The following is an 11,856-nucleotide window of genomic DNA, read 5'->3' as shown; positions in this document are numbered from 1 at the left end:
GGAACAGAGAGAAGAGAGTGAGCCTGGGGTAAAGAAGGGGGATGATTGACAGGCGCAGCAGGACCAAATAAGCCTCATTGTTTTTAGTGAGTTTGGGTGCAAGGACACCAGCAGAGGGTGAAGAGTGGGCACTGGAGTTTGAGGGACCAGAGGACGGCATGGAATAGAGGCCTAGGGTGGAGACCATGTGGTTACAGGGAGACACTTCAGCACGATAAGTTGCTTTTCTCCGGCCACATTCAGCCTTAGGACAAGCTGCAGGATGGAGAAATGGAAAGCTGGATACAACCAGGGCTGGAGGTGTGCCAGGGGAGTTCAATGACAGCAGAGGGGGAAGAGGAACTGAGACTCTGTGCCAAAGAGTGATTGTGAGTATGGGCCATGGAATCCAAGGGAGAGGAAGGCACGAGTGAGGTAAGGGAGAGGGACGAGCTGGCAGGACTAGAGGGTCAGGGATCCCAGTGGTGTTGAAGAGACACCATGATCAGGTTGGCTTGAGCTAGAGAGACAGGTGGGGGCTGGCAGGTGGGTGCTCAGAGTTGAGACCAAGGAGGGGAGCCGCTATTCCTGCTGACCAACTGAATGGGAGGGTGAGGCAGAGAAGGGGACGAGATCATTGCAGGAGAGGAGGTCAGGAACCAGGTGGCCAGGGATTTGGAAGGATCATCTATGAGTCCAAATGGGCCTCAGCTCACCAAGCATTGTGACAGTAGCCATGGGAAGTGACAGTGAGCCAGGGGTTAAGACCGGTGAGAAGCAGGGGGGCTCCCGATTATATAGAGATGCCACACTGATGGACGTGGTCTACGGTACAGTCCGGTGGCAGGAAATCAGATTGTGGGGCTGCTTTAGGGAGGATAAAAAGGTAGGAGGCGGCAGTGAGGAGTGAAAAGGACCACCCCCTCCCCCGCCCCGGCCTAGTGGTGAAGGAGAGTGAAATGCCACCGTGGGCCAGAATGATAGAGAGAGCAGTGTTCTCCTAGGGGGCGCAGATTTCCGGGAAAGTAGGAAGGTGATGTTCAGAGAGGTTGAGCTCACAAGGGCTCATGTTTCAGAGGGCAGAGCAAAAAGATGTACGAATCTGGCGAAGAGTGGGAAATGGGGCTCATCTGATGAATTCATAAGGTCTTACTGAGATGCCATCCTGGGTGATGAGGGTGGACCAGGGAGCCCCGGGCTTTTGGGACTAGGGTGGGCAGGGAAGGAAGGAATGAAGCCGCAGGTCTGGGGGTCCCAGCACTGGCTGTGATGGAGGGTGGAGAAGAGGCCAGGAGTCTTTACAGGAGCAAGTGGAGATCTGGGATCTCGCTCTTTCCTGCCCAGGGTGGTAGGAGCTGGAAGGGGTGATTGGATGGAAAATTTGAGGCCCCTCTGCTCCTGCTGAAGAGATGGGCAAGCTGTGTGAGGGAAGTGGTGATAAATGGGCAAGAATTCCATAAATCCATCCTCAAGGATGAAGGGAGAGCTCCATGGAAGTCTTAAAGCTGGGTAACATCTGGACGACTTTAATGGACCAGAGAAACGTGGGGGAGGGAGACATAAGAAGCAAGTCTTTTTTTTTTAACCTTAGAAACCCAGGAAGCCTTAGGAATCGGAGGCGGGGGGAACCTCAGGACGCAGACTACAAGCTGGGGACTGGGGTTGAGAAGCAGTCTGGCTCCTAGCTTCTCTGCCCCCCCCCCCCCCCCGTGAGACAGCGTGAGTGGGTCAGCTGCCCACATCCTTTCTCCCTCCTCGCTCTCTCTCTCTCACCCGACAGAGAACCCACAGGTTAGTCTCTGACGAGGGTCTGTCACAGAGACGCCCTCCCAGGGCACCAGGCACCTTGGAGAAGGACACTGTGTTCCACCTGGGGCCCGAGTGAGTGAAAACGGAAGCTGCTTTGCCACAGCTGGTGCCTAGAACCAGGCTTATATCCCCAGGAGGACGGTTCAAAGCACCTTTAAGGAGACACTGAGCTGTCAGAAAAAAACGAAGCGGTGCTTGTCTTAGTCCGCTTAGTGGCTGAGACAAAAATGCCACGGACCGAGGGGCGTCAGCAGCTCTTATTCCTCACAGTTCTGGAGGCTGGAAAGTCCGAGGCCAAGTTGCTGGCAGATTGTGTGTCTGGTGAGACCTTCCTGGTTCCTATAGGGCTGTCCCCTCACCGCGTCGTCACAGAGTAGAAGGAGCCAGGGAGTTTTGTAAGGAGCTTTGTAAGGGCAGAATCCCATTTGTGAGGGCTCCTCCCTCAGCACCTTGGGAGTTGGGATTTGAACATATAAATGGAGGGGGGCACATAACAGCCCGTAACAACACCCTTGCCAAATCAACGCAGAGTCCACAAATCTCTGTAACACACACAGGGCCTCCAAGCTTTTAAATACCGGTGCTCTGCCAAGAAGCAGCAGAGGCTTCCAGAAAGTTCTGAGGAAAGACAGCGGTCAACGAAAGGAGAAAACGAAAGATAGAAAAAGGTATTTGGGGGAAACAGAAAACAGACAAGGCTTAAAAAAATAAAACACCACAACCCTCAAAAGGTAAAACTTTAACACTGCCCGAGAAAAAATGGCTTCGCCAAAGCAAACACGCATGTTGTAAAGGAACATTCGGAGCAGAAATAGACTCTTTAGACATTTTAAGGTGTGAGAGCATAAACGGTAAACCTTTGAATAGAAGAACCGGAATGCAACCTTGAGAAACTTTCCCAGGAAGTAGGAATAAAGAAAAATAGAGGAAGGACAGGAGAGAAAAGATAAATTTAGACGCTCAGTCTGGGAAGTCCGACACTGAGATAGTAAGTGTCAGAGACACAGCAGTCCTACGAGGGGCAGTGCCTCGGGTCAGACCAGGGTGGTCTCCACTGTGGAGCCTCCCATTCAGCTTGTGCAGGACAAGGGGGGCGACTCCTCTCCAGAGCCTGTGGCCATCTTGGTGGTTTCAAGGGCAGTAAGCGTGGTACATAGTGATGTGGTGATGGTGACTAGGGTGGCTGAACTTGGCAGAGCAGAGGCCCCCACCTCCTGTGCAGTAAAAATGCACAGACGTGTTGTTGAGAAAGGACGGATAAGGGGGAACAATCTAGGAGGTGGAGACCAAAGGCAGGACGCCAGTTAGGTGACTGAAAGAGTGGCCTGGGTACAGGTGCCAAGTGTTGGGGATTTGCAAAGGGGGAGGAAGAGGAGGAAGAGGCAGAAGCCACAGAGAGAAGCAGAACAGGTTGGCAGAGTGTGGCTGAGCAAACAGGGATGGAGAGAGAAATGCTGGGGGTGACCTGGGATCCTGGCTGAGCTGTGGGGCCACAGACAGGGGGGGAAGGGGAGGAGGAGGAGGAGGAGGAGGAGGAGGAGGAGGAGGAGGGAGAGGAGGGGGAAGGAGAGGAGGAGGGGAGGAGGAAGAGGGGGAAGGACAAGAGGAGGAGGAGGAGGAGGCAGGGAGCAGGAGGATGAGGGGGAGGCCTAGGGGAGAAGATGGTGGGGTCAGAGTGGCCCGCCGTGGTGGCTCCAGTTTGGTGGACAGCCACTGCACTGGTCTTCGGCTCCCATCCCTGGATGGTGCTGGCCCAGATGCCAGCTGTGTGTGAGCAAGCCGTGGGCCTGGACCTTGGGAGGAGGCCAGGCTGAGAAATCCTCAACACTGGAGTGAGGGGTGTAGCCAAGGGTGTTGGATCAAGTTCTGGGGGACTTCCGCCTTTTCTTTGCAAGGGGCGAAGGGTTCAGAGGTCAGGGAGGCGCCCCTGGGGAGCCTGGGGGATACTGGCCATCCTTCTTGGGCCCTGAGGCCTGGAGTCTGGACCGAGCTGGGTGCATCAGAGACCTCCCTCTGTGTTGCGCGTGTCGACTCCTTAAGGCCCTAACATGGGAGGGGCGAAGAAATACAGGAAGTGACTCAAACCCACTCTTTGAGCCTGTTGCCCTCTCCCCACAGGCTGTCCCCCCTTCAGCAAGCTTGCGCTCTGCCTGATGGGTCCCTGTCCCCACACCTGTCCCTCAGCCCCACCTACCTTTGCCTTGTGCATCCCCTTCTCCTTGGACGTGACCCTCCCTCCTGTGCATACCCTCCCTCTGTCACCGCTTGGGAAGGGGCTGTGCCCTGGGTTTGGGCAGGCATTCCTGGAAGGGCAGGCAGTGGGAGGGATTTCCTGGTTGGACAGGTCAGTGATACTGAATCAGAGGGGGAGAGGGGTAGGGGAAGGAAAGGAGGGGGAGAAGAGGGGAGGAGAAAACAGACGGAAACATGTGGACAAAGCATCTGAGTTTTGCAAAGACAAAGGTGATCCTGTGGTGAGCAGGCAGTCAGTGAGGGTCTAGTTTGGACAGCCCTGCTGGGGATCATTTTTCTTGCCTCTGTGTTCACTGGCTGATTCCCTGTCTGACCATCTGTCCAGGGACGGAAGCCCCTCCCTGCTTCATTCTCTCCCAAGCCCAACCCAAACCCACTCACCAGACAAGCAGGGCTGACAACACCACGCTCTTGGCCAGAAGGAGTCCACAGAGCACGGAGACCAGAGCGCCCGGGGCTGCAGGGTGACAGTGGAGGGTGCAGTTTTGTTGCCTGGAGAACAGAAAACAGAGGGGAGGGGAGCCGGTTGGGGTGGCAGCTCTCTGCCGTGGGTCCCTGAGCCAGGGCCGTGTGCGTGAGGGTCCCACCCTTGAACTCACTGTGAAGGGGCAGTGATGGCAGAGGAAGTCCTGGGGGCCTCTCTGGCTCTTCCAGTGGAGGACACACAGCTCTGGGTCTGTGATGAGATCAGGTCACGGGAAGCCCGGGTGGCCTGCGTGGAGGCGGAAGCTGTCAGAGAAAGAAAAGGAATCTGAGTTAGCTGGAGGGACAGCACATCTGTTCTAGCTGGCAGGAAAGCTGGAACGGGGACCTGGGCTGAACTGGGGACAGAAGCTCAGAGCCTGGGAAAAAACCAATTCTGGGGTCGGGACTGGGCTATGAAGTCCCATGGCTCAAGGCTAGACAGATCTATGGTTTAGGCTCTCTTCAGTGCCTGTGGAGGTGTTCTTGGCTCCAGGAAGAGCACTGGAATGGGAGTCAGGAGGCCGGGGCTTCTCTCCAAGCATGTCTATACGTCAGGAAGGGCACTGTCTAGCTCCGAGCCTCCCCAAGTGGGGAAACAGTCACTGTCTTTGAGTGGCTCTCGTCTCTGACATCCCTTCCCATTCTCATCCTTCTGGCGCTATTAGGGGGAAGGGGCTCCTCCCCGGGGAACTTTCAGACTGCTTTCCCACTCCTGTCCTTCCTGGTTCTGCCGCAGAACTCTGGGTCCCTCTGCAGACCCCACTGCCTCAATGATCTGGGTAAGTACATTTTATGGGGCCCCCTCTGGATTCTGAAACTTTTGCGAGCTCCCTGTCCCCTACTTCCCCTGCCCTGCCTTCCCAGTAAGACCCCAGACCTACCAGTGCTCAGAGCTCTTGATGGAGGCTGGTGGGAGGCCATCTCTGGAAAGGTGATGGGGGCTATTAAGGATGAAGAGAGAATAATGACTACTGGGGATGGGTGAGGCCCAGAAGGGAAACTAGTGCTGTCAGCCCCAATGCTGTGACAGGAAATGGGGACTCTCAGTGTCCTCAGCTAGGTCTATACACCCATCCACCCAGGATCCATGAAGGGAACAGCTGAGGGAAGGGCTGGGAGAGGCATGGGGGAGAGGGTACCTGATGTTGGGACATCCCATGGCCCAGGGGCTTCCCTGGAGAGAGTCCCAGGTCAATGGACATGTGGCCATGACCCTGTCCCACAAGGGCACTCTCTCTGAGGCTGCCCAGAGTGACTACTGGGAGCAACCCGTGTGCCCAACCTAGAAGAGGTTCTCATGACACTCAGGGGAAATTCTAGTCCTGAGCTACAGCGTGTGATCTGTGGGTGGATGCTGGTCCACAAATTATTTATAACCTGCCTGCACAAGGTAAATATAGAAATCAGGAGTAAGGATCTTGGAATTTATCAATCTGACATTGCCTCAAGGTCCAAGCATGTGATTAGTAAACCGGTCTGGTGGAACAGGATGTCAATCAGTTTAGGTACTGGCAAACTGTCACGGAGAGTAACACATGGGGCAGGCTGTGAAGGTTCGTTGCTCGACTATAACCCAAAAGTGTATCAAGACCTGAAAAAGTTATTTTTATAAATTTTTATAATCATTGACATTTTCAATCTTTCCGTTATGAATTTAGTTTTAAAAATATTTACTTATTTTGGGGAGAGCACAATCAGGGGAGGGGCAGAGAGAGAGAGAGAGACAGAGGATCCAAAGTGGGATCCTTTCTGGTGGGCTGACAAGCCCGATGGGGGGCTCGAACCCACGACCCATGAGACCATGACCTGAGCTGAAGTCAGAAGCTCAACCGACCGAGCCACTCAGGTGCCCCTATCCATTTTTTCTTTTAAATTAGAGTTTAACATGATTAGCTAATGTAGAGTAGTGATTAGTTAATTCTAGTACTAAATTAACAGAGAGCAAAACAAAGTCACTGAGCATTGTGTCAAGAAAAGCCCCATCTTTTCGGGATGTAGCAGTAATAATAAACCAAATGGTGATAGCAGAATTAATTCCAAAGATGCTTTTCCTTCTGAGATCATTCCAAAGGGTTTGCATTGGTTATGTCTGAACATGGAATCCTTCACTGTGGTAAAGCAGAACCCTGTCCACTTCCTAATCTCAGGAGCCCGTGAGTGTCACCCCACATGGCCAGAGGGGCTTTGCAGATGTGATTAAGGTTAAGGACCTTGAAGTGGAGAGATATTCTGGGCGAACCTGAGCTAATGATTAGTATTTAAGAGCAGAGAATGTTTCCCAGCTGTAGTCAGAGAGCAGTGCAGCTTGAAAACGGCTTCTGGCTTTAAAGACAGAGGAAGGGGGCCACAAGCCAAGGAATGTGTGGAAGCTGCTAGAAGCTGGGAAAGCTCTCAGTTATGCAGCCTGTGAGAAAATGGGACTCTGGTCTTATAGCTACAAGGAACTGAATTCTGTCCAAGACCTGAATGCGTAAGAAGTAGATTCTAAGAGCCTCCAGAAAGGAATACAGCCTGCTGCTGATACCTTGATTTTAGCCCAGTGAGACCCATGCCGGACTCTTGATCTATAGAACCGCGAAGTCATAAATTCGTGTGGTTTTAAGCCACTACATTTGTGGAAATTTGTGATGACAGCAACAGGAAACTATGGCACTCATAAATAGCATGAGGTTTGTAGTTCTAATGAATGGTGAGGCACTCAAACCCACTGAGTTCATTGTTGAGGTTCAGTGAAGAGGCTAAGGAACAAGTACATCATGAAAGCAAGTGACATTTACAAAACATTAAACCACAAGTTCAAAATGAGCTATTTGTTTTTAAAAGAGTCCTGAATTACAACTTTCTTCAAAGCAGTCAGTATTTCACCTAGTAACTCTAGAGTTCTGTGGGCTTCTTATAAAGTAACGCTTTGTGTTGCTAAGACAAAATGTCTACCAACAGCTGTCAAAACATCATCGAAAGACTGTAACAGAGGTGTCTGCTCTACCTTGTTGAGCTAGTCTGTGGCAAAGAAGGGAAATTAAATATCACTTTATTGACACATTAGCTCAACATACTCAGGAATTGGCTAATGAGGAGGAAGACCAACTCCTGGGAAAATAAAGTTAGCAAGGTGTTTTTCACGGCAACTTGAGCAAAATGCACGCACATCGCAAACATAGTTATTCTTTTTAGACTACGTGCAATTTGCACATGATGATAGGAAGGTATTCCTCTGTATCATTTCGTTTCATTGTCAAAAACACAACTAGCCCTGAGCTGAATAGAACTATGAAGGATTTTATTATCGACCAGCGGTTTGGGGCTCCAGTTTCGCGTCCGAGTATGTTCTGATAGCTGCTATGTGACAGGAAAACACGCGGGAGCAGTCCTTCAGATGAAGGAGCCTTGCACCAGAGTGTAAGCCAGTGCACGCCTCCTTCAAATTCTTGCTCTGAGAAAATATCAGCTGAGCTGCACACGTGCCTACCAAAGTGGGAAAAATCGTGAATTACATAAAGATGAACGCGTTGAATTTGAAATCGTTCTCTTTATTATGTGATCATGTGGAAACCCCTCAGAGTTGTTATTGTATGCCAGGTTGCACTGATTCATTACTGAGGGTGACAGTTCTGTTGAGAATGTTTGAGCTACGAAAAGGACTCCTACTATCTTGGCAAGATAGAAACCAGGTCAGTACTAACTTTTTAAAGATGGGAATCACATGGTCAGGCTTGGTTATATCACAGCTTTGAGGCTATTCCGTGCCAGGGAAGGACGCAACATATTTTTCAACGGCAAATGAGATCTAAGCGCCAAAACAAAAGAGGCTTAGAAGGATAGTTTCTATAAACTTTCATGACATGTTCTTAATTCGGTAACAATTATCAGCAAAATAGGTGATCTTGTCTGCAAAAGTGCTTGTAGAGAAACCTGGATAGTTTGATGGAATGTTTTGCATTTTATTATCTGTCCAAAGAAGATACATGATAGGCAATTCATAGAACCAGAGACCATTTTTTCATCAAAAGGTATTTCAAATGCAAACAGAACTCTATAAAATAAAATTTTGGAACTAGCCCCTGATGAAGGATCGAGGATGCATTTTGAAAATACAGCATCGCTCGCTTCCTTTTGTAAAAATTAAAAATAAAAATATTGAGCTTGTAGGAATTGATTTAGAATTCCTTCTTGGATTTCAGCTATAATGTTAACAACAACATCCATCACCCACATGCATACTTTTAATAATCAATGGGAACCGTTTTTATAACTGAACTTTTTTCCCCCTTATGTTTGTTCTGATTGTCTTTGTTGAAAAGTAATTTTATGTCTGTAAAATCAAATCAGCATTTTAGGCTTGTGCTTTGTATGTGTGTGTTTTTCTCTCGTTTAATTTTTCTAGTAATTCATTTTTATTGTGTTTTACCAGAAGATAGTCATTGATGGATTGGAGATGTTTTGAAAAGGTCCCCACCACTGTCTTAGTCTGCTTGGGCTGCCATAACAAAGTGTCACAGCCTGGGTGGTTTGGAAACAACAGAAATTTATTTCTTAACCTGGAAGCTGGGAGTCTGAGGTCAGGGTACCAGTGTGGTGGGGTTCTGGAGAGTTCCCTCTGCAGGCTATCATTTTACATGGCAGAAAGAGGAGGAGAGAGCTTGCTGGAGATCTCTTTGGTAAGGGCACTAATTCCACTCCTAGGGGCCCCACCCTCATGACCTCATCACCTCCCAGAGGCCCCACCTCCAAATACCATCACATTGTAGGTTAGGATTTCAACCCATGACTTTGTGGAGGCCACAAACATTCAGTGCGTTGCAACCACAGATGCTTTGAGAAGCTCTGATTCAGACTCATGTTGGCCAACTTGTTTGTAAAGGGCCAGAGAGTAACTACTTTAGGCTTGTGGGCCATATGGTCTCTGTTGGAACAGCTGCTCCTATAGCATGAAAATGGCCTTAAATCATATATAAACATATGGGCATGGCTGTGTTCCAAAAAACCCTTTATTTGTGGACACTGACATTTGAATTTCCTGTAATTTTTGTGTGACACAAAATATTATTTTTCTTCGACTTTTTCCCCCCGACCATTTAAAAATCATCCTTAGCTTTCAGACCAGAGTTTGCTGACCCCTGATCTGGGCCAGGAAGAATAGACAGACCAACGTGATACCAATATGGTGGGGCGGGGGGTGGTTTGTGGCCAGGGCCACACATTTACTGAGCACCTACTATGTGCCAGGTACAGGTGCCTTCTCTAAGAATGCCAGGCAGTCTCGGGCTCCCCTGTGGCCAGGTCATATGAGCTCAGGGTCAGAATGCTCCCATGATCTGTTTGGGCACCTTTGACGAGGCTTGTAAATCATCAAGACAGTGAGTGAGGGGTGTGTGTGTGTGTGTGTGTGTGTGTGTGTGTACATGTATTCAAGTCCCTGGGACACCTGTTCCCAACAACCTTCCCAGGAGATCTGAATGGGGGGACGGTCAGCCTGGCTTCATGACTAAGAAACTAGGAGGCACCCAAAGGGAGCCAGGGGACCCCTAGGAAGAGGCTTACCTGGAGACACCGTCAGATAGAACCTTATGGACTTAGAGACAGAGTTGCCGGAAGCATGGTAAATTCTACACCAGTAGTGTCCTGAATCTTCCTCCTTCAGCCCAGTCATGGTGACAATGAAGAGGCCGGTGCTAGGGTTGTCCCAGATTGAGAATCGAGAGGCCTGAGCCAGCCTGCGGGGACCGGAGCTGGTGACTAACCTGGTGCACTTGACCGCCGATAGCTCCTTACACCAGCTCTTCCTCTCGTAGGGCCAGCCCTTGGGGGGGTACTGGCATCTCACAGAAAGCGTCTGCCCCGCCACTCGGTGAAGTGGCTGTGCCTCTGGCACAGCCCACGAGCCTGGAGAGGAGTCAGCAGGTCAGGGCCACACCAGGAACTGCTCCTCCAGCAGCCCCGGACACAGAGCACTTGCTCCGGAGCCCGCGGTCCTGTAGTCCCTGTACCACCCTCGCCTCTCCTCCCCAGGCTCTCGCCTTCCTCCTCACCTGGGATCAACAGTGACAGGAGCAGCAGGGGTGGGAGCGGGGCTCTCTGGACCATGTGGCCGTTTCTTCTTGTGCTGGTGGTAGGGGACATGGGGGACGCTGGGGAGAGGGAACCTGGAGCTGGTCTGATTCTCCTCAGCTTTCCCAGCACCTCCGAGATAGATAAAATGAGAAAGGCCAAGGGCAGCTTGGGGAGTGGGAGACCCAGGGAGTGCTGACCTGTCCGCCAGAGGCAAGCGGAGGCCAACGGTGGCAGTTGTAAATCCGGACCAGGAGGGAACAGCCCTACGTGGCGCACAGCTCCTGGGTGTCCATAGAGGCTGCTTCTCTCCTCTGTGCCCCACTGCCCCTTCCCCCTCAGGGCCTGCCCTTGGGGGAGGAGCTGGGACAGCCAGGAGGAAGCTGTGGTCACGGGCTGTCCACTCTCCTCCCTCTGTGCACTGTCTCTTCTTTGCAAGACCCTGGCTTTGCCCTTCTCTTCAGGGCGAGCCACGCTGAAGGTGGGTGACCAGCTCAGGGGCACTTGGAGGTCTGTGCAAGACTCCACTAAACCCCACTGGCCCTGGGGGTCGTCAGAAACTTCAAGCCCGGTCCTGCCTGGTGGGTCACTGACATGTTTCCTCCCTGGGAGGCTTTGTGGGTGCTGGAGGGGAGAGGGGAGGGGTAAGAAAGTATAGGGAGAGTCCCTGGCAAAGGAAGGGAGAGTGGAGCTGGGGGCAAAGAGAGCCCGGCTGGGTGGAGGGACGGGTCAATGGGGGATGGAACACAGGAGCCTGGACCACCGGTCTCCTGTGAATCCTCGACTCCTGCCTGTGGGCACTAGAGCGCTGTTTGTGTCATTGATGCGTAGATAGATGCAGGGCTCCAGCATCTTTAGGGAACGACTTTTAAAAAATGACGCGGGCGCCTGGGTGGCTTAGTCGATTAAGCGTCGGACTCTTGATTTCGGCTCAGGTCACGATCTCACGGTTCGTGAGTCTGAGCCCCTGCCTCAGGGTCTGTGCTGAGAGAGAGGGTTCTCTCTCCCTTCCTTTTTGCCTCTTCCATGCACTCTCGCTCTCTCTCTCTCTCTCTCAAAATAAATAAATAAGCTTTAAAAAATGATGCAGTTTACAAAGAGGTTTTATATGAAACATACAAATGTTGGGAGAAAGAAGGGATCGAGAGAGAGAGAGAGAGAGAGAGAGAGAGAAAGAGATCAGGACCCACAGCCCTGTGCTAACATGTAACTCCACATGCGACCACCAGGGAACTCTACTCAGAGCTCATGCCTGAAGAGGGAATTTGAACGTATTGAGGGTGTTAATTCCAAGTCCCCTGC

At 51.2% G+C, this 11,856-nt stretch overlaps 1 protein-coding gene across 1 annotated transcript; it reads right to left on the bottom strand.

Annotated features, from left to right (window-relative positions):
• Positions 1-3,701: 3,701 nt before the first annotated feature.
• On the bottom strand, positions 3,702-10,590 carry NCR2 (natural cytotoxicity triggering receptor 2). Its single transcript, XM_040473121.1, has 5 exons — positions 10,536-10,590; positions 10,048-10,389; positions 4,641-4,770; positions 4,421-4,533; positions 3,702-3,832 (listed from the first exon to the last, which is right to left on the bottom strand). The coding sequence occupies exons 1-5, from the start codon at positions 10,588-10,590 to the stop codon at positions 3,702-3,704; spliced, it is 771 nt and encodes a 256-aa protein (XP_040329055.1).
• Between the last annotated feature and the right edge of the window lie 1,266 nt (positions 10,591-11,856).

This window comes from Herpailurus yagouaroundi, unplaced genomic scaffold (genome assembly GCF_014898765.1).
Source record: "Herpailurus yagouaroundi ecotype Mexico unplaced genomic scaffold, PumYag 139, whole genome shotgun sequence".
Classification (NCBI taxonomy): Eukaryota; Metazoa; Chordata; class Mammalia; order Carnivora; family Felidae; genus Herpailurus; species Herpailurus yagouaroundi.
Note: the sequence above shows the minus strand (reverse complement) of the source record. Positions and strands in the feature narration are given on the sequence as shown.